The sequence below is a fragment of the Bos javanicus genome, chromosome 13 (genome assembly GCF_032452875.1).
Source record: "Bos javanicus breed banteng chromosome 13, ARS-OSU_banteng_1.0, whole genome shotgun sequence".
In the NCBI taxonomy this organism is placed as follows: Eukaryota; Metazoa; Chordata; class Mammalia; order Artiodactyla; family Bovidae; genus Bos; species Bos javanicus.
Window position 1 is genome coordinate 61,847,537 of NC_083880.1, and position 23,328 is coordinate 61,870,864.

General features: G+C 39.5%; 1 protein-coding gene across 3 annotated transcripts in view; it reads left to right on the plus strand.

The window, feature by feature from the left end:
• Positions 1–23,328, plus strand: part of ASXL1 (ASXL transcriptional regulator 1) — a 64,028-nt gene that overhangs the window by 6,743 nt on the left and 33,957 nt on the right. For all 3 annotated transcript variants that reach the window (XM_061437240.1, XM_061437242.1, XM_061437241.1), the window contains exon 3: positions 1,818–1,926. In XM_061437240.1, coding sequence (XP_061293224.1) covers positions 1,818–1,926 — 109 coding nt within the window. The remainder of the gene's footprint in view (positions 1–1,817; positions 1,927–23,328) is intronic.

The window sequence follows — 23,328 nt, forward strand, 5'->3', positions numbered from 1 at the left end:
GAACAGTCCGCATATATTTTGCTGGTTAAGCTTTAGCTACTTAAATTGATCTTTTAGAATCAAAAGATCCTCACTTTCCAGTTGTCAGTTCACACATTCTCAAACTGACATTTTGTGGGAAGGGAAGGTCGGGGTTGTCTGGATCATGTTCTGGTGCTTCATTTAAATACTACCTATGCACGGTGTAGTGTTGTAACTGCATCTTTTGTTTTCTTTTGTTTTTATGGGCTATTTCCCGTCGTGCTGCTGTCTGCACTGCTGTTGGACCACTATGCCTATAGAAGGTAAATTAGTCCTTTTGGGACAGATGGAATCGAGAACCTAACTTGTTTCTGCTTCTGGCTCTTACAGGAATTATGAAGTGGTCATGGTGGCTCGTGATGAGTGAGCAGCTCTATAATTTGTAGACAGAGGGATAGTGTGTAGGAGTCACGCTGTTGGAAGAAAGACTGCCAGCATGCTTTCCCCTGTAGCGGAGATGTTAGCACACCCACTTGACACTCCAGATTCTGCACAAGGTTTCTTACAGAGATTGGTCCTTGGTGAAATTTTTTTTTTCTTAAGCATCCGGGGTGTTCCAAAGCCGAATAAGTAATAGTTGTTTTTTTTTGATGACTTTTTTAGAGTCAAAATTTATTTTTAACGTGACATAAATTAGGGCCTCTAATTTTGAAAAATGCTGAGGGGTATTACTTAAGATATTGATATTTATATATCGTGCTGGGGAGAGGGACAAGAAGGTGCTAGCATGCTAGTGGCAAACTCTGCTGCTAAGTCACTTCAGTCGTGTCCAACTCTGTGCGACCCCATAGACGGCAGCCCACCAGGCTCCCCGGTCCCTGGGATTCTCCAGGCAAGAACACTGGAGTGGGTTGCCATTTCCTTCTCCAGTGCATGAAAGTGAAAAGTGAAAGTGAAGTCGCTCAGTCGTGTCCAACTCTTAGCGACCGCATGGCAGACTCAGTTAATATTAATAACGGGCATCTGTCTGTATTTTTGCCAGTTTTGCTTTTTGAGATTAAATAAGTAGTCTCTAACTCACTCGAGTTGTCATTGTTTTGCAACCTTCTGTTGTGGCATGGACAGTGAAACAATTTAAGATGCTGTCTCTTTTTTTTTGGTTTAATGGTTGAGCATTATTGCATACTAAATTCGTTTGACTTTTTATATTCAAATTTAAAGAATTGCTCCTGGGTAGATATAAAATAAAACGCATCTTTCCGCCTTCCCAACTGAGAAAAAGCAAATGACATACTATTCCTTTTGTGTGTGTATTAAAAAATAATGTAACTGGAAAAAAAAAGTATGCTTATTTTCTCGGGACAGCATCACTGATGCTTGGTCTTTGTGTTAAAAATGTTATGTGGTAGTTTCTGGGCGTGATGTGCAGGTTGAAAGATAGGGGCTAGGGAATCCTGGTTTTGTTTCTAATTAGCACTAAAATTTAATTTTAAAATTTTGAGTAGATAAAAATATTGGGTAATTTTTTTTTTTCAAAACTCCTGAGTGTACCTGAAAAATATGTGCAGTGTTTCTAAATTTCTTAAGAGTTTGGTTCATATTGTCAAAAGGCACTTAAGAATCATCAGGTGTGGAGTAGAGACATCGCGTAACCTGTTATCCCAGAGCTCTCTGGGTGGATTTATGTGAATTTCATGTGCTACTCCTTTGCCACTTTCAGAACAGAATTCTTGTCATGGGATGTTTTATATTTCTTCCTGTTCTTGATTTAAGAATGAGTTGAAGGGTAAGAGATCTTTGAGTAAGTAGATATCTTGGTTTGTATGACCTTTTTCCATCCTTGTATGTTTTTACAGTGGGACATCCCCTCTCGCATGTCTTAATGCCATGCTACATTCCAATTCCAGAGGAGGAGAGGGGTTATTTTATAAACTACCTGGCCGAATCAGCCTTTTTACACTCAAGGTAAGTCATGTAAATTCTCCTTTAGTGCAGTGGTTCTTAAAATTTTAGTGTTTATAAGGATTACCTGGTAGGTCTGGAATGAGGCCCACGAATTTGCATTTCTCATAGGCAGGCAAGGGATGCTGCTGTTGTTCTGAAATGGCACATTGAGAGATGATCTAGTGTGAACAGGGTATTAGGAATTATTAAATATTTAGTCATATCAGCTATTGTGTCTATAATGTTTTTCCTTGTCTGTATCTTTGCAGATTATATGCAGTAGCGGGATAAGTATATGTGTGGGTAATTGCAAGTGTGCTTAATTATGAATTTGTTTGTAATGTTGTGAAGGATAAATTACCGGACAGCTGAGTAAGACCTACTCTATGGAAAATAACTGAAATTTGAAAATACTTGTGGAAATTCAAAAACTCATTAGCATTTACCAAGTGACACTAATTACTATCGGAGAGAAATCAGGTAGAATTCACAATAAAGCTTAAGTAGAGTGAATTGAACAGGCTAAGTGCCTTTCTACTGTTTGTGATATGTATCATTTAAACCAGGAGTAGGCAGATTTTTTTCTGTGAAGGACCAGATAATAATATTTTAGGTTTTTTGGGCCACACTGTCTCTATCATAACTATTCAACTTTACTGTTGAAGCGGGAAAGCAGCCACAGGTAATGCACAAATGAATGGGCATAGGTGCGTTTCAATAAAACTTTATTTATGAAAACAGACAGTGTGCTAGATTTGGCTTGGTGGTGGTGTTTGCTGACTCCTAATTTAGACATAGTTGACCTGTTGATGGCAACCCACTCCAGTGTTCTTGCCTGGAGAATCCCAGGGACGGGGGAGCCTGGCGGGCTGCCGTCTATGCGGTCTCGCAGAGTTGGACACGACTGAAGCGACTTGGCAGCAGCAGACGTGTTGATGGTGAAGGATGAAACTGAAAATCTGATGCTAATCCTTCTAATCATCCATAATGTAGTTATAAACTGCAGTAGTGCATAAAATTTTCTGTTTTAGTTTTGTTTTGATAGACTTGTTTATTAAAAATGAAGATTTGAACAAACAACAGCTGTATAACCTGTGGTCATAAATCTTGATCTGTAGATACACATGTGTATCTTATGTTCCTGTGTCTGTGCTATTTTCTATATTTTTATTTGTAATATTTCAGACTTTAAAAGGCAGCATAATGTAATGTCAGAAACTGAGCCTTGAAAGAGATAGCCCTGAGTTCAATACCTAACTCTGTAATCTGGGACATATATAACCCTTCTTTATGGTTGTGTATGCATACCTGACACTCCTTAATAAGTGGTAGCCCTTAAAGGATAGTCCTTTAGGTTCCTTAATCTTAATTGCTTGTTAATGGCATTTTTCTATTATATATTATGTATTATAATTATATGTAATTTTGTATAGTTACAATTGTATGTATTACAAATGTGCTTGTTAATGGAATGTTTCTCTTTTAAGTAGAAGGAGAAATACCTATTTCTATGGACACCTAAGGGAAAGGAATTGAGTTTCATTTGTCTTTGTAATTTGACTCGGCAGAATTCTTGGCATAGTCCATGCTTAATAAATATTTGAACTGAGTTCAGTATCTTAATTTTCTGAGTGAACTCCGTTGTATGGATTTGCTGTGAGCTTGGGGCTGTTCTGTTAGTCTGCAGCCCATGTCCTTCATGCATTGATTGTTGTGCTCGGCACGTTCTCTGACCTGCATGTGCCTTTATGTTGCCCAGTCTTCCTAGCAGCTTGCTCATTGGAGTTGTACATCACCTCCCTAATATTTTTGAGTTCATGGTTTGCTTGTCTGGTTCCCCCAGTGAGACTGTATACTTGAGGGTGGAGAGTGGGTCTTATTCATTTCATTATCCACTTGGATAATGTACAAAGAGACTGTCAATAAGTGCATATTTAATGAATGAATTAGTGAATAATGGCTGGATTCTGGTACTTCATTATTATCCTTTGCTTTTGACATTTGGTAGTAGATACTACTTATAATCTTGATGAAACTATCAATAGACCTGCCTCTGGCATCTCACTCACAGCCAAAATGAAAGATGCTTATTCCTGTGGCTTTGGTAGACTTGTAGCTTGGTTGATTATCCATGCTGTCTCTTAACATTTTGACCTATCATAAAGTGATACATGGAAATGTAACAGAAAGTAAAATGCAACAGAGAAAGTGAAGGTAGCCTGCAAATTCTGCTACTTGTAACCTGATAATAATTTATATAAATAATATTTGAAAAAACTAGATTGTAATTTCTTTATGGCTTTGGTGCTTGTTTAGTTAATATGTTTGCTGTCTTGGTACATAGGGACACACCTTCTTCTCCCCCCGACCTCTACCCCCTTGGGCTTCTTGAGAGTGAATCATTGATTAGTCTTACTAGTTGCCTCATTGTCACCACGCTGTCTTCTAGAAGTTGTGCAGACATTTACTTTATTGTTATTTGGGAATGGATAAGAAAGGATACCAAAAATCTGAACCAGCTGATTACCATCCCGATCACCTGAGGACCTAGGTCTGCTGACTAAAGTCCACGGTGGTGCATTTTTTCCCTTTCTTATCTCAAAAAAATTTTTTTTTTTTTGGAAAAAATTTCAGACCTACAGAAAAATGGGAGTACTGCAGCCAGGTTGCTTTCTTCCTGATTGCTATAAGTTTGCTTCATTTGCTTTATCTCTCTATACATATGTATGCGTTTTTCCCCAGAACCATTTAAAAGTGTTAAACTAGTACTGGTATTTCACCACTACGTATCTCAGAATGTATTCTTAAGAACAAGGACATTATGTTAGATAACTATAGTATCATTAGTATGTAATATCATTAATTTTCTTGACTATAATAATGATTCTATAGTTATCTAACATAATGTCCTTGTTCTTAAGACATACATTCTGAGATACGTAGTGGTGAAATACCAGTACTAGTTTAACACTTTTAAATGGTTCTGGGGAAAAACGCATACATATGTATATAGTAATATAGTAGTATGTAATATCGGAGAAGGCACTGGCAACCCACTCCAGTACTCTTGCCTGGAAAATCCCATGGACGGAGGGGCCTGGTGGGCTGCAGTCCGTGGGGTTGCTAGGAGTCGGACATGACTGAGCGACTTCACTTTCACTTTTCACTTTCATGCATTGGAGAAGGAAATGGCAACCCACTCCAGTGTTCTTGCCTGGAGAATCCCAGGGACGGGGAGCCTGGTGGGCTGCGGTCTATGGGGTCGCACAGAGTCGGATACGACTGAAGTGACTTAGCAGCAGCAGCAGCAGCAGTATGTAATATAAGTTTATATTCACATCTTTTCTGGTTTTAAAAATATTCTTTATGGCTTATTTTTTAAGTCAGTCATTCAGTCGAGAATCATACATTCCGTTTGGTTGGAGATCGTATCTCTATGATCTCCTTTAGTGTGGGACAGTTCCTTTACCTTATTTTGTTTTTCATGGCATTGGTATTTTTGAACACTCCAGGTCGGTTACCTTATAGAATTAAGTACATTTTTCAGGGACTAATAAGCATGTAGAAATCTTGGTTATTTCCAGATGCCTTTACGTTTGTACTGCTACATCATGTCTCCTGTTCCAGGTTGTCACCCAGAGCCACTCAGCAGTGAAAGATGGAAGTGACGGGATGTTTTGTATGGTGTCTGTCTAAGGGTAGTTTCCTCCAAGTCTTGCTTGTAATAAGGGACAGGAAGGCACAAGTTATTTAACTCATACACTTGTTTTTCATTTTGAGGGTGTAGTGACACCTGTGAAAGCCTGTGGTGTTTTTCCTGCCTAAGTGTTTTTCATATTGTTGAGGACAAGCACGTGCAGAAAGGTTTGGTTTCTTTCTCCCTGCTGCTTGAAACTCTCTTCTAGAGGACCATAAAGGTCAGAAAGCATGGGATTTTGCTACTTAGTCGAAAATAGGAGTTTTTTTCAGTTCTAAATACGTTTGTGTAGCTTTATCTATGATTACCAAAGCTTTACTGATAAGCCAGAGTCTTCTGGGGCTTGCCAAAGGATTCCTTCTCGGATGAAATTTGTTCTAGGTAATGTGATGGTACATTTGACACTTCATACATAAATGCTTGCATCAGGCCTTAGAGCTAGTCCTCAGGGATGGGTGGGGCAGATGAAATCTGTCCATGCTTTGAATTCTTGATTTGAGTTGCTTTCCTTAAGCTTTCTCTGAAGTTGGCTATCAGTGTCCATCATTGCCTGGTTAGAGATGGGATTTATATTGTCTTTTACACTTGGGATTTCCCATCCTTGTAAACCAGTGAGAGCACCTTTGTAGTGCTCCGTGTTTTTAAGAGTTTCATGCTGGACAGCTTTGCTTCTGTGACAAGGTGCTTCTGTGTCATTGGTGAGGTTAATCTGGTTTGGTGAGTGGCCATTCCGGCACTCACTGTGAGGCATGACTGCAGTCATCTGAACATTGTAAAGTTTTATTGTGAAATGATGCTCAAGTGAAGATGTCATGGCTTTTTGCACCTTATTATACCTCACGTGGTGATGCAGGGCTCAGCCTTAGGGGTCCTTTAATTCAAGTCTAGCTGAATCTTTTTAATATGTAGAATATATAAATTTAAAGCACTAAAAAAATCTTCCTGGTAAAAGAAATAGATGTCTGCACTTGAAATATTCATCCATTAAAATTTACAGTTTGCAAATAAAAGCAAATGGAGGAAGAGAGGGAGGTAAGTTTTACAGTTTCACAATGTTATTTATAGAACAACAATTAAATTTTTCTTGTACAACTCCACAATTACATCAATTCTAGAGCTATTTACATTACCATTAAATATCAGGGAGACTTTGATACAATAAATTATAGAGTCATTTGAAAGGCAGTACCAGAATCCATTTTGATTTTTGATAGGTGTATATCAAGCAAAGTGGTCTTTTAAAAACACAAAGCATATCATACCACTATCCTGCCTGGTCCTTGCCTACCTCTCTGATTTGCTCTCCTGATACCTTCTCCGTGGTTATTATACTTCAGCCACCTTGGCCTTCACTCAGTTTCTCAAAAGCCCCAAACTTGTGTCCACTTTAGGGCTCTTAGACTTGCTAGCCACTCTGTCCGGAAAACTCTGGAGTAACTTCTTGTCGTTTGGTTGTTAGTCCAAGAGTATCTTCCCAGTGAGGCTTTCTCTAAATACCGATTCTAGTTACACAGCGTTGACAGGGTTTTGGTTGTTTCAAAGTCCTGCCTTGTCTGTTTGGTTACTTGGTTATCACTAGCCTCCCTCCACTAGAATATCAGTGCAGGGGCTTGTTTTCACTGTATCTCCTCTGTCTGGCAAATAATACATATGTAATAAGTAGTGGCTGAATGAAAAGTAGAGGATAGCATCATTAAAATCTTAAGCCAGATAGTTCTCCTGGTAATCTAGTCTTGTTTTATATGTTTTATTACAGAATACACATATTCTGGGTTATTTTTCCTTCTCAGCAAGTTGACTTCTTAGAATCCTGTTTTTTTCTTGCCCTCTTTAGTGCAGTTCTGCATTAATCTGTGAAAGAATCTGCTGACACTAGAAATAAATCTTTCCCAGGCTATGGCCATAATCTGCTTCCTCCAATTGCTGAAGGCAGAAACTGACATTACAGTTTAAATATTTTAGGTATGTTTTAGATATCATGTTGATCTTTTTAGAGTTTTGAACTTTGATCATCTTTCTTAGAAAGAATTTCTTTTATATAAAATGGTAATGATGTTTTTAGATATCTTTTATAATTTGTGTTAGCTTTATCAAATATATGATTTTTTAATGTGTAGAATCCTAGAATTTCAGTGTGGAAGAGCCTCTGAATCATCTAGTTTATTTGTATTTTGCAAACAGAAAATCGAGCTTCTAACAGTTTAAGTGACCATGTATCCTGCATGACCATGTATCCTATTCAAGACCATGTATCCTTGTGACAAATGCATATGGCCTAGTTGAGACTAGAATCCACGTTTTGAGTTTGAGTTCTTACAGTTCAGTTGGTAAAGAATCTGCCTGCAATGCAGGAGACCCCAGTTTGATTACTGTGTTGGGAAGATCCGCTGGAGAAGGGATAGGCTACCCACTCCAGTATTCTTGGGCTTCCCTGGTGGCTCAGCTGGTAAAGAATCCGCCTGCAATGCAGGAGACCTGGGTTTGATCCCTGGTTTGGGAAGATCCCCTGGAGAAGGGAAAGGCTACCCACTCCAGTATTCTGGCCTGGAGAATTCCATGGACTGTTTAATCCATGGAGTCACAAAGAGTTGGACACGACTGAGTGATTTTCACTTTTCATTATGCCAATTTAAAATAGTTTTTCTTCAGGTTTTAAGACCTTTGGTTACTTCATCTTTTTGAAGCGTCTTAAGAGTTCCTTGATATTTCTCAAAATGTTAGTTTTATTCTCTTTAATGAAAGTTCTTATAATTGTTAAGCACAAGTGACTTTTCACATCCTTAAAAGTGCAGTCTTTAGTTATGGACAGTTGGTTTCCTTTTCTGCACTCTGCATTAATTGCATCAACATTTCTGATGGTGGTGGTCCTTTTCTGTACCAGAGTGAGTGGTAGATGGTGGCAGTGAGAGCACTGGACTGGAATGGAGCTCTGGGTTTCACACAGTGCCGCAGGTCCTATGGAGTGTCTCCACTTACACTGCTTTGTCTCCCACACTGAGAAGTTGAAATAGGTTGGTTGTTTAAAAAACTTCAGGTGTAAAACCTTTTTTCTCGTGAAACGGAGCTGCATGGTATAGATGATTGTGAAACTGCTCTGGTAGAAACAAGCATCTCTGGTCGACTCTACTATCCCCATCCTATGCCCCAGGCATCCAGGACATCTTTCCCAGACCCTGAAGCTCTGTTGAAAACCTCCTGGAGTCAGAATTCAGTGAAGGTCCTTTCTGTGCTCACATTCTAGCATCTAGACTACGTTGTGTGAACAGTTAAGTCAGCTCTGGATATTTTTCTTTTGTGGTGCATTTGGAATTTACTAGAGGCTGACTGTTTTATTGTAAACCTTCTCCACTCTGTACTGCATAGAAGATCTCTTGGTAGAGTGGTACCATTTGCTGTGGTTAATGGTAGTAATAGTTTGGTTTTGATGGAGGTTTTGACCGCTCAGTTGGTAAAAGTTTTCTTATTGGAGTAATTCTCAAGGGCTGCCTGGATCCACCTTTGAAAACTGGGGTATTCTATTGTCTGACAGAAGGTTCAACTCGCTCAGGGAGAAAAGAGAACTTGCTTGTCAGTGGAGCCCTGGTCTGACTCTGGTTTGATGCCTAAAAGATGACAAGCGGCCTTTTGTCCTGCTACCTCCTGAAGTTCCAAGCCGTGTAAGAATGAAGTAGTAAATGGTAAAGGTCAGGGAACAGAGGTTTGGAAAGCACCACCACTGAAATGATTTTGTGCAGTTCAGAGGGGTGGGCAGGATGATAATTTTTTTAAGGGTGATTTTTAAAGCACCAGCATTGTAGGAAAATGAAGACCTTGTCCAGGCTTTAGCCTTCCTTGGGACTGTGTGTGAAAAAATGCTTAAACTTTTTAGGTCAGCCAGTATGAAAACTACATTTGATCTCTTCTCAGTCCTACACATCAGACTATTTGGGATTGTTTGAGGAACTTGTTTAGTCTAAGGAAGTTTCTTCTTCTAGTTTAGTTAAATCTGGTAGAAAAGATGGAAACTGATGCTTGAGTGCTGACTATATTCCAGACAGACATCATACTGCTCACATTGGTCTTTTGAAAACAAATATGTTTTCCTATTCCTGTACTAATGGGGGAAACAGCCTGAGAGAGTTTAAGTACAGTACATCAAGGCTGTATATTGTCACCCTGCTTATTTAACTTCTATGCAGAGTACATCATGAGAAAGGCTGGGCTGGAAGAAGCACAAGCTGGAATCAAGATTGCTGGGAGAAATATCAATAACCTCAGATATGCAGATGACACCACCCTTATGGCAGAAGGTGAAGAGGAACTAAAGAGCCTCTTGATAAAAAGTGAAAGAGGAGAGTAAAAAAGTTGGCTTAAAGCTCAACATTCAGAAAACTAAGATCATGGCATCTGGTCCCATCACTTCATGGGAAACAGATGGGGAAACAGTGTCAGACTTTATTTTTTGGGCTCCAAAATCACTGCAGATGGTGATTGCAGCCATGAAATTAAAAGACGCTTATTCCTTGGAAGGAAAATTATGACCAACCTAGATAGCATATTCAAAAGCAGAGACATTACTTTGTCAACAAAGGTCAGTCTAGTCAAGACTATGGTTTTTCCAGTAGTCACATATGGATGTGAGAGTTGGACAATAAAGAAAGCTGAATGCCGAAGAATTGATGCTTTGAACTGTGGTATTGGAGAAGACTGTTGAGAATCCCATGGACTGCAAGGAGATCCAACCAGTCCATCCTAAAGGAGATCAGTCCTGGGTGTTCATTGGAAGGACTGATGTTGAAGCTCAAACTCCAATACTTTGGCCACCTCATATGAAGAGCTGATTCATTTGAAATGACCCTGATGCTGGGAGGGATTGGGGGCAGGAGGAGAAGGGGCCGAGGATGAGAGGATGAGATGGTTGGATGGCATCACGAACTCAATGGACATGAGTTTGGGTAAACTCCAGAAGTTAGTGATGGACAGGGAGGCCTGGCGTGCTGCGGTTCATGGGGTTGCAAAGAGTCGGAGAGGAATGAGTGACTGAACTGAACTGAAGTCTCCTTGGTATGAATCTTCAAGTTGTGAACTTTCAAAGATGCAATGTGCATCCCATCAATGTCAGGCGTGAATGAATGAAACTGCAGCTTGCCCTCCATCTCCTACTGCTGAGTCTTTCATCTCTACCACCTTCCACCTTCTCTCTTCCAGTCAGTAACTCATTTTGCCTGTTCACTCGATGCCAGCCCCTGTGTGCCAGCTGTTGTACAGTGCTACTATAATTTTCAAGGCACTGTAAAGTTAAAATTGTTTTTTTTTTGTTTTTTATGTATTATTTGTATGAAAAGTATTATAAATCTATTACAGTACTAAATTCTACTAGTGTTAGTTGTACCTAGGCTAACTTTGTTGGACTTATGTACAAATTGGATATAGGAATGCACTCTTAGAACAGAACTTGCTCGTATGTAGGGGACTTAATGTAAATGATATGAAGTCACATTTTGGGTTATTTGAGACTGGTATTTAACACATGGAGGACAGGTTAGAATATTCTGCCAAATGAGTTGGTTCTCAAATGTTTGCAATGCATTCTCATGGTTCTGAAAGAATAGCTTCAAATTCTTTGTGCAGCATGAGGCAGGAGATGAATAGGAAGTCACAAAGGTGTCCATTTTCTTCTGGAAGATGCTGTTGTCTTTGATTCACGTGTAGTAGATGGGCTTTGAAGTGTGCATCTTTCAGTCAGGTAATCCTTTTATTTTAGTCTTCTCTTTATGCCAGCTTTTCTTTAGTAAATTAGCTCCTGACATTTCTTTTAGAATTGGTTTTTTTTGGTCTGCATTTCCACTGCCGCCTTTAAGTTGTCCTCATATGCGAGCTGCTGAAACAGCTCCTGCCTGGTCTACTTGCTTTCCCTTGTGCTTCCTTAGAATCCAGTTTCCTCTTGTGTGATCCGTAAAGCAGCTAGAGAGATTATTTTAAAAAACATCATTTGATCACGACACATTTCTGTTTGACTCCTGGCAATAGTTTCTTTTTTTATACTGTTCATGGGGTTCTCAAGGCAAGAATACTGAAGTGGTTTGCCATTCCCTTCTCCAGTGGACCATGTTTTGTCAGAACTCTCCACTATGACCCATCTGTCTTGGGTGGCCCTACACTGCATGGCTCATAGTTTCACTGAGTTAGACAAGGCTGTGGTCCATGTGATCTGTTTGATTAGGTTGTAGTCCATGTGATCCGCTTGCTCCTTGGAAGAAAAGCTATGACCAACCTAGACAGCATATTCAAAAGCAGAGACGTTACTTTGCCAACAAAGGTCTGTCTAGTCAAAGCTGTGGTTTTTCCAGTGGTCATGTATGAAAGTGAGAGTTGGACTATAAAGAAAGCTGAGCACCAAAGAATTGATGCTTTTGAACTGTGGTGTTGGAGAAGACTCTTGAGTCCCTTGGATGCAAGGAGATCCAACCAGTCCATCCTAAAGGAAATCAGTCCTGAATACTCATTGGAAGTACTGATGTCTTAATACTTTGACTACCTGATGGGGAGAATTGACTCACTGGAAAAGACCCTGATGCTGGGAAGGATTGAATGTAGGAGAAGGGGACACCAGAGGATGAGATGGTTGGATGGCATCACCAACTCAATGGACATGAATTTGAGCAAGTTCCGGGAGTTGGTGATGGACAGGGAACCCTAGCGTGTTGTGGTCCGTGGGGTCGCAAAGAGTCAGACACGAGTGAGCAACTGAACTGAATAGTTTCCCTTGGTGTTTACCAAAAAATTCAAACTTTGCTCAGCCACACTGCCCTTCTTTCAGTTGTTGTAATTCCATAAGCTCTTTTCAGTTTTAGGGTCTTCTATTTGGAAGTATCTTCTCTCCACTTCTTGCCTGGCTCAACTAAGTGGGTCTCAACTTAATTGTCAGGCCCTCAGAGGAGCCTTCTCTAAGTTGGGTTTTCCTGTTGTGCCCTGAACTTCTTTTCACTTGTAAGTTTGTAATTATTATTATTTGGGTGATTGGTGTGTTTTCTCCTGACTAGGCCCTAGGGTCAGAGAATCTTTTATTTTGTTCTGGGTTATATCCTCAGTGCCTATCATAGTAGGTTTGTTAGACAAATGCAGTGGGAAAACACATAGAAAGAGGTTGTTCTGATTTGATTGGTAGCAGCTCTCTTTGCCAGACGGTTAAATTGATTCAGAATAGTAATTGTCAGTATTAAAACTGAAATATGTGGTACAGAATGTTTATCAGGATCTTTTTTTCATGGAATGGAGTGTTTGAAAACCTCCAAAGTATAAGCTTTGTTTTCTCAAAAAAGAAAAAAAGTGATAACGTCCAGTGTTACTGTTGAGCTCCAGTGACATACTGATCCCTAACATTGTGTGTGTGCCCCTCTTCTTTTTTTCTTCTGCCTTTCTCTGAAAGTGTTTAAGGTCTTATTGCCACGATTACATACTTTAGTGTCGGTCTTTTTTTTTGCTCCACATGCCTTGTTCAGATGTCTGATGGTTTTTGTTGAGGACCTATTCTGAGAGCCAGGCTTTTAAGTGCTGGCGGCAGATTTCAGTGCACTGTGGTTCTGTGGCTTCACTCGTCTTCTGCAGTGGTGGTGGTGGTCACTTAGATGCTTGCTGTTGGAGTAGGGGTGTCTTATCTCCTGATGCAGACTGAACAGTCATGATTTTCCCACCTCAAACCCGTTTCACCCTTACCTTGGATACGTCAATTAGTGAGAATTCCATCTTTTTAGTTGCTTAGGTAGAAACTTTGGCGTTCTCTTTGAGCTTTCTTTTTCCTTCACGGCACATCTAATCATCAATAAATCCTATTGGCTTAAGTTTCAGGATACACCCTATCTTACCATTCCCCCACCACCATTCTGGTTTAAGTCACCATCATCTTTCTCCTAGATTGTTGTAGTAGCTTCCTAACTGGTCTCCATACCTCACTTTTACCACCCTCCTTAGCACTGGAGCCAGGAAATTTTATTCAAAAGGTCGTGTCAGATTGTGTCATTCCTCAGTGCTCAGCCCCCCAGACCCCCTTCACTCAGGGTAAAGGCCGAAGTCCTTTGAGTTGCTTGCAGTGTGCCCTTTCACCATCTGCCTGCCTCACTCCCATCTCTCTTCCTCTTGCTCTGGCCCCTCTCACTCATTCTGGTTGATGACACAGTGGCTTCCTTGGTGACCCTTAAATGTGCTGCCAGTGTTCGTCTCAGGGATTTTGCCCCTTTGCTTCAGCTGTCTGAAATGCTTCTCTCCCCAAACACCTTCATGGCTTGCTTCCACACTTCCTTCCACTCTGCTCAGATTGGACCCTGACCTCCTCACACTGCATAGCTCTCCTAATACTCCCTGTTGCCTTAGATTTTTTTCTTGGTATTTATCACTGTCTGATATACTACATTATATATACATTGTTGTTATTTTCTGTCTCCTTTGACTGGAACTAGTCCACTAGGGAGAAGGCAGTGGCACCCCACTCCAGTACTCTTGCCTGGAGGATCCCATGGATGGAGGAGCCTGGAGGGCCGCAGTCCATGGGGTCGCTGGGGGTCAGACGTGACTAAGCGACTTCACTTTCACTTTTCACTTTCATGCATTGGAGGAGATGGCAGCCCACTCCAGTGTTCTTGCCTGGAGAATCTGAGGGACAGGGGAGCCTGGTGGGCTGCCATCTATGGGGTCGCACAGAGTCTGACACGACTGAAGCGACTTAGCAGCAGCAGTCCACTAGGGAAGAATTTTAATTTTAGTTAATGTTGTTTCTTCAGCCCCTAGGAAAAAGGTAGGTACTCAGTAAGTATTTGTGTGAGTAAATGAATCATAGTTCATATATTTATTTATTTACTTTTTTGTTTTTTTTTTTTAGTTCATTTCTTTTAATTTGGTAATACAGTGAATTATGTCAATATATTTTTTTTCCAGTGTTCAAGCATCCTTGTATTCCTAGGATAAACATCACTTTGACCTGGTTTCCTTTTAAATAACCACATAGTTGGTTTAGAGTATTTAGGATTTACATCTGTGTTCATGAGTGACCTATCTACATTTGATATTTTGGTTTAAACCTTGCCCTGTTTTGGCATCAAAACAAGCTGTGCTGTTTTCCCTGTCTTGATTCTTTGCAGTAGTGTCTTTAAGACAGTTTTCTTTTTTTGTAAAATTTGCCATGAAACCTACCGGACATGATGTATCTTTCTTTGAGAACATGTCTTTACTTTTAAGATTGTGAAATATATAAATTATGCAAAAGAGAATATATGCAAGTTGAGTGTTATTTTAAGTAATAATAACTAAGAAATAAACTGCACACTTCTGTATCCACTAGCCAGCTCAGGAACAGAACATCCTCTGTACTCTTTGAAGCCTCTGCTCAGATGCGTCTCTATCCCTGTAAGATAACCACTGTTCTCATTTTCATATTAATCATTGCCTTCCTTTATTTCCAGGTTTATCCACATGTGTATATATTGTAGAACATGCCTTTTAAAAATACCTTTATGTGAATGGAATCAAACTGTATGTGTCTTTCTCAGACCTGCTGTTTTTGCGCTTACTATTTCTGAGCTTGATCTGTGTTGGTGCATTTAATTGAAATACATCATGTTTTCTGCTGTGTGCTGTCTTAGGGTTTGAATAGTCCGTGATTTCTTTATCCATCCTGCTTTCGATGTGCACTTGGGTTGTTGCTGGTTCTCGCTGTAGCAAACACCGCAGCACTGATCCCTCCTGTGCCTCTCCTGGCGCCTGTGTGTGGTAGCTCCTGCAGGGTGTGTACATTGCTGGGATGGGGCTGGCTAGTCAGTCTTACACCTGAGCATCATTACTAGGCAGTACAGCTGATTTTCAAAGTAATTGTATGAATTTACATTCCTGTCATAGTATATGAGAATTCCTGTTGCCCCACACCTTGTGGAGGTAAAATAGTTTATTTCCCCCCGTTTTTAAATTATGATTTACATACAGTAGAATTGACTCATTTTGATGTACTACTGTACAGTTCTGTGAGTTTCAGAAAAAATTCATTTGAATTTTTTTTTTAGTTCACATTTGTTTTGACATTTTCTTTGGCATTTTAATAGTGCTATTTAAAAGTATGCCTTACGTGGCTTGAATGCGGTTGCTCCAGTAAATGTTGGTGCTAACTTGCTTCTCCCTCCCCTGAAAATTCGCTTTTACATTTATAGACAGTAAAATTCACCCTTTTCAGGTTACAGTCCTTTGAGTTTTGGCAGACAGAGAGAGATGTGTATTTGCCACCACCATTAAGCTATAGAGCGATTTCATCACCCTAGAATTCTCCCAGGCTTTTTTTCCTCCCCATGCTTTTTGGTAGTCACTTCTTCCCACCTCAGCTCCTGCCCAGCCATTGATTTGTTTTCTATCCTTGAAGTTCTGCCTTTTCCGGAATGTCATATAAATGGGCTTATCATTATGTAGCCCTTCAAGTCTGGCTTCCTTCGCTTTGTGTGAGGTGTTTGAGACTTAGCCATCTTGTAATGTATAGTATAGTCCCCCCTTATCCAAGGTTTCACTTTCTGGGGTTTCAGTAACTGTTGGTCAACTGCAGTCTGAAAATATTAAATGAAAAATTCCAGAAGTCAACAATTCATAAATGTTGAATTACACACTCATCTGAATAGTGTGAAATCTTGAGCCATCCTGTGCCCTCCCACCCGGATCCCCAGCCATTGACATTGTGTGCTCCTGGCATCCAACCGTTGATGCTGTCATGGCTCAGTGACGTAGGGTCACCCGAAGCAGATGATCTTCCTCTGGTAGCCTACCACTACGTCACAGTGCCTGTGTCATTCGCCTCCCTTCATCTCACATTGTCACAGGAAGGGTGAGTGCTGTCTAATAAGGTGATTTTGAGATAGAGACTACATCTACATAACTTTTGTTACAGTTCTCTTTATTATTGTTGTTAATCACTGTGCCTAATTAGTAAATTAAACACAACTATCACTGGTGTGTATGTGCAAGAAAAAACATAGTATACATAGAGTTTGACACTACAGCAATAGTTTGTTCCTTTTTATTGCTGAATAATATCTTGTTGTATGGATCTACCATGTTTTACTTATCCATTCCTTAGCTGATAGACATTTGGATTATTTTCTTTTGATAACCAATATTTTATTTTTATTTAAACAATTTAAGACTTTTTATTGACGTATCAGTTCAGTTCAGTCACTCAGTCGTGTCCGACTCTTTGCGACCCCATGAATCGCAGCGCGCCAGGCCTCCCTGTCCATCACCAACTCCTGGAATTCACTCAGACTCACGTCTATTGAGTCAGTGATGCCATCCAGCCATCTCATCCTCTGTCGTCCCCTTCTCCTCCTGCCCCCAATCCCTCCCAGCATCAGAGTCTTTTCCAACGAGTCAACTCTTCGCATGAGGTGGCCAAAGTACTGGAGTTTCAACTTGAGCATCATTCCTTCCAAAGAAATCCCAGGGCTGATCTTCTTCAGAATGGACTGGTTGGGTCTCCTTGCAGTCCAAGGGACTCTCAAGAGTCTTCTCCAACACCACAGTTCAAAAGCATCAATTCTTCGGCACTCAGCCTTCTTCACAGTCCAACTCTCACATCCATACATGACCACTGGAAAAACCATAGCCTTGACTAGCCGGATCTTTGTTGGCAAAGTAATATCTCTGCTTTTGAATATGCTATCTACGTCGGACATAACTTTCCTTCCAAGGAGTAAGCGTCTTTTAATTTCATGGCTGAAGTCACCATCTGCAGTGATTTTGGAGCCCAAAAAATAGTCTGACACTAGTGTAGTTGCTATATAATATTATATGTTGAAGGTATACAGTATAGTAATTCACAATTTTTGAAGGTTATACTCCATTTGTAGATGTTACAAAATTCTGGCTGTATTCCCTGTGTTGCACAATATATCCTTGTAGCTTATTTTACACATAATACTGAATTGGCCAAAAAGTTTGTTCAGGTTCCTCTGTAATATCATATGAAAAACCTGAATGAATTTTTTGGCCAACTCAATAGTTTGTACTTTTTTTAAAATTGGAGGATAATTGCTTTACAGTGTTGTGGTGGTCTTTGCCATACATCAATGCCAATAAGTCATAATTATATATTTTTTTATATATATCTCTGTCTCCCCTCCTTCTTGGTCTCCCTCTCTCCCACTTCCCCGGGACATTTGGATTATTTTCTTGTTTGGACTATTAAGAGTAGTGCTATGAATATTTGTATACAAGTCTTTGTGGATAAACGTTTTAATTCCTTTTGGGTAGATACCGAGCAGTAGAGTTGCTGAGTTATAATTCCTGTTTACTAAGAAACAGCCCCTGTTTTCCAAAGTGACTGTATAACCTTACATTCAAGTTTATTATTTCTTAGTAAAATTTTTTCTTCCCTATGCCCTAGCAATATTATTTTTTCCCTGAAATTATTTTGTTACTGGATACAGCGCATCCAGCTCTCTTATCATTAGTTTTTGCGTGGCATGTTTTTTCCATCTTTTTGCTGTTAACCTATCTATATCTTTTCTCTTTAAAGTTTCTTTATATTTCTAGTTGGGCTCTTATTTATTTTTAACCAGGCTAATAATTCCTACATTTTAATTAGGATGCTTGAACCATGTACATTTAGTGTAATTACTGATAAGGTTGGATTAAGTCTTCCATCTAGTTCTTCATTTTCTCTTTTTCTGTTGAATTTCTATTTTTCTTTTCCTGCCTTCTTTTGAAAAAGTATTGTTAGTTTTACGTTTATTTAAGACATTTATTTATTAAATTTTTTTTATGAAGAATAGTTGATTTATAGTGTTTCAGGTTTATAGTAAAGTGATTCAGGTATACATATACATATATGTATCTATTCCTTTTCAGATTCTTTTCCATTACTGGTTATTACAAGATACTGAATATATTTCCTTGTGCTATGCAGTAGATCCTTGTTCATTTTATATATAGCAGTGTGTATTTGTTAACTCCAGGTTCCTAATTTATCCCCCCCACCCCCGCTTAACCCTGGATTGAGTGTTTTTAATATTCCTTTTATCATCACAGCTTGTTAACTAAACCTGTTTTTTTTTCTTCAGAGGTTGCTTTATTGTTAGCAAAGTGCACCTTTGATTTTACGTTGACTACCTTGAATAGTATGACACGTTTCACATGAACTGTAGGCTCCTCATGATGCTTCCATTTACTTCCTCCTAGCCCTTGTGCTAGTCTTTTTTTTTAATTGAAGGATAATTGCTTTACAGTGTTGCATTGGTTTCTACCAAACATCAGCATGAAACAGCCATGTTTATTCTTTTTATATATATATATATATGTGTGTGTGTGTGTGTGTGTGTGTGTGTATGTGTAGAATTTTATTTATTTATTTTTGGCTGTGCTGGGTCCTCGTTGCTGTGCAGGCTTTTTCTTTAGTTATATGCGGGCTGCTCATTGCAGTGGCTTCTCTCTTTGGAGAGAGTGGGCTCCAGGTGTGCAGGCTTAAGTAGTTGCGGTACATGGGCACAGTGGTCGTGGCTCACTGGCTCTAGGGCACAGGTTTAGTTGCTCCCAGGCATGTGGGGTCTTTCTGGACCAGGGGTCAAATCTCTGTCTCCTCTATTGGCACCACATTGTTTACTGCTGAGCCAACAGGGAAGCCCTATGCTCTTCTTTTCATACATTCTACTTCTCCATAGGTTATACACTTCACAGAGCATTGTTACTTTTGCTTTAAACAATTCTTTTAGAGAAATGAGGGGAAGTCTTATTTTACCCACATATTTACTATTTCTAGTGTTCTTCATTTCTTTGTGGAAGTCCAGGTTTCCATTTGTTACTATTCTCCTTCCTTCTGAAGGACTTTTAACAGTTCTGTGGTACAGATCTGCTATTACACATTCTCTCAGCTCACAGTCTTTATTTTGCCTTAAAGACTATTTTATCTAGACACATTGAAAGGTTTTTTTTTTTCACCCCTCTCAGCATTTTAAAGATGCCCATCCTTTGTTTTCCGTAGTTTCTGATGAAAAGTTTGTGATAATTCTTACATGTGTTCCTCTGTTTTTTTCTGTTGCAGGTTTGAAGAATTTTTTCTGTAGTATAGGTTTTGACAGTTTGATTATGGACTGCAGTGGTGAACTTCTCAAGTCTGTGGGTCAAATTTGAAATATTTTCAGCCATTATTTAATCTTTTTCTTGTTATCCTATTTCTTCTGGGATGACATATGTATTTGGCCACTTTATATTATACCACAGATTACTGATGCTCTGTTAATTTTTGCCAGTCCTTTTTTTTTTTTTTCTGTGCTTCATTTTGAATATATTCTGTTGTCACTGGTCTTTTTTCCTGCACTATCTGTTTTTAATCTGATTAAGTTAATTTTTCATTGCAAATAATGTACTTTTCATCTTTAGAAATTCCTCAATTTTATACCTTCATTTGTCTTACTGTGTTCATGCTTTTAATCCTTGATCATAGTGCATGCATTAAAAGTAGCTGTTTTAAGTCTTTATCTACTAATTCCATCTCTGTCATTTCTGAGTCTTTTGCTCTTGACTCTTCTGCTTATGAGTCACATTTTCCTGCTTCTTGGCGTATCTAGTAGTTCTGTTTGGATGCTGACAATGTGAATTTCACGTTGTTGGGTGCTACAGTTTATCTCCCTTTCAATAGTGTTGGGCTTTATTTTGGCAAGTCATTGGGTTACTCCCTTTGGATTAGTTTACTCCCTTTGAGGCTAGTTTTTAAGCTTTGTTAGGGCTGGAGAAGGCAATGGCCACCCACTCCAGTACTCTTGCCTGGAAAATCTTATGGATGGAGGAGCCTGATGGGCTGCAGTCCATGGGGTCGCCAAGAGTCGGACATGACTGAGCAACTTAACTTTCACTTTTCACTTTCATGCATTGGAGAAGGAAATGGCAACTCACTCCAGTGTTCTTGCCTGGAGAATCCCAGGGACGGGGGAGCCTGGTGGGCTGCCGTCTATGGGGTCGCACAGAGTCTGACACGAGTGAAGTGACTTAGCAGCAGCAACAGGGCAGGTCAGAGTAGCCTTTTCTCTAAGAATGAATTTAATTCTCCTACTAAGTTTCTTCCCTTCTGAGGTCTCTACCAAATGCCTCAAATGATTAACTGTGTCCCTCCCCTCCTCTCTGGCTGGTTGTAACTCCTAAGTCCCCAGTCCTTATGTTTGGGGGAGTTTCCTCTGGGAATTACTCAGCCATTCATTGCCCAGCCTAATGGAGTTTCACCCCATACATGTGCAGAGACCCCATGCAGATTTTTCTGCAAAGCTTCCTTCTTTTTGGAATTCTGTTGTACAACCTCTAGCCATCTCTGCCAGCCAGAACTTTGATCTCTGTCTCAGCTCAGGAAACTGCTTGGGATGCCCTGTGTGTGTATGTGTTTTTAAAGATAAACTATTTCCTGAGTTCTCTTTGGTAATTCAAATTCAAGACTTTAGGTTTTTGGCCTGATCTTTTCTAATTTTGCATATATGCCTTCTTTGTGGAAATTTTGACTCTCATTAAAACCACATAATTATTCATTTGCTTTTCCCTATTAATAGTCTTCTCAGAATAACAATAGCAACGGCACCATCACCAATAAAAGTCAAGTGAAAGTCACTCAGTCGTGTCCAACTCTTTGCGAGTCCATGGAATTCTCCAGGCCAGAATACTGGAGTGGGTAACCTTTTCCTTTCTCTAGGGGATCTTCCCAACCCAGGGATCAAACCCAGGTCTCCCACATTGCAGGTGGAGTCCTTACCAGCTGAGCCACCAGGGAAGCCCTCTAAAGGGATTTTGTTGTTGTTGTTGGCCTTAGGGTGTATCTTACTAGGGATTTAACACATCATTGCAATTTAAAAATCACTTGAAATAATTTGTTTGTGGCCATTTCATTAACTTGATACACAGTTCAGTGTATTAATTTTATTCACATTTTAAAAATAGATTGCATGTGTAAATTTTAACTTTGCTTTATAATAATATAAGGGCTTCTCTGGTGGCTCAGAGGGTAAAGCGTCTGCCTGCAGTGTAGGAGACCTGGGTTCGATCCCTGGGTTGGGAAGATGCCCTGGAAAAGGAAATGGCAACCCACTCCTGTACTCTTGTCTGGAAAGTCCCATGGATGGAGAAGCCTGGTAGGCTACAGTCCACGGAGTTGCAAAGAGTTGGACACGACTGAGTGACTTCACTTTCACTTTCATATTAATAAAAATATGTATGGTTAAATATACAGCACAATATTTAGTGAATTTTATCTCCTTTCTGATATCCTTTATCTGCTCCTTCTTTTCCCTATGGGTAAGCATTTTATTTTATTTTTGTTATTTTCCTTTCTTCTCAGAAATATAAACAAATAACATATTTGGATTTATGTCTTCCTCCTGTCTTAGAATGGCACCATACTCTTTGCCACCTTATTTTTTTTTTTACTTAGCAATATGGCCATGAGATCTTGTAGCTATGTTATGGAGATTGTTTGTTCCTCTTTACAGCTGTTTAGCACTGTATTTTGTGGATTTACCATTGTCAGTACTAATCAAAGTGTGATCCACAGATTGTTGTCAGTTTGTGAACTACTGTTCTTGTCTGTGATAAGTACAGAAATTAGGAATGTTTAGAAACTTACTGCAGCTTGGCATTGCCACAACATCTGAGCGTGATTGGTGGACTCATCCCCACTCTAGAGCAGAGTGTAGATCAGCTTGCGTGTCTTCAGGCTTGCACAGGGAGTAACGTGTACTAGTCGTGTGCAGTAGGACCACATACTGGTCTTCGATGGGTTGAGGGAAAAACAACAAAACTGGTTCTTTAACCCAGATAGAGTATTTTAATTTGTGTACCCTTTTGGTGTACATGGCCTCATAAGTTTTGACATGTATACTTTTTTTTTTGACATGCATACTTTTAAATTATTTCTTTAGTTCTAAATATTTTGGGAGTTCTGTTATGAAATTTTATTTAATCAATGAATTGAAGTGTTTTTTTTTTAAAGTTTCCAAATATATGTATTGTGTTCCCCTCCTTCCATTTTATTCGTTGTATTAAATCAGTGTCAAAGAAGTGATAATGTGTATTTTGGATCCTGTTGAGACTTCTTTTCTGGTTTAATATTATGGGCAGTTTTTTTTAATGTTTACGGTGTGCTTTGACTGTATATTTTTTACTTGTCTGTTTATGTTTACTATATTAGTGTTTATATATTACCTGTCAAATTTTAAATTAAGTTTTAAAAGGTATATCTTTAATTTTTAAGTCAAACTTTATGTATCAGTTTGAGAAATATTCTCATTTAACTCTAGATTTCTCCATTTCTCCTTGAGATCAGACAGTTCTTCCTTTATGTAGTTTGATTCTCTGGTATTTGTGTTTTTAGTTACATATTATGGTGGTGTAAGAAAGCACTGCAAAGCTTATCGTTTTAAAACAGCAACCACTTCAATCATGTCTCATGAATCTCTGGGTTGATTGGGCTTAGTAGAGTGGTTCTTCAGCTGTACTTGAGCTGAGGTTGCAGACATGTGGGGCCTCTGTTAGACTGAAAGGTCCAAGATGACAGTTTTGGCAGTGTGGCAGGGATGGCTGAAAGGCAGGGCTTAGCTTGGATGGTGCTGGAATGACTAGCTTTCTTTTCATGTGGTCTTGGGGTTTTCCCCTTTTCACAGTTGTTCCTATGCTGTTTCTCTGGCAAGGCTATCCAGCTCAGGGCTCTAAGAAGTGCAAACGTGGGACTTGCCAGGCATTCTTAAGGCTCA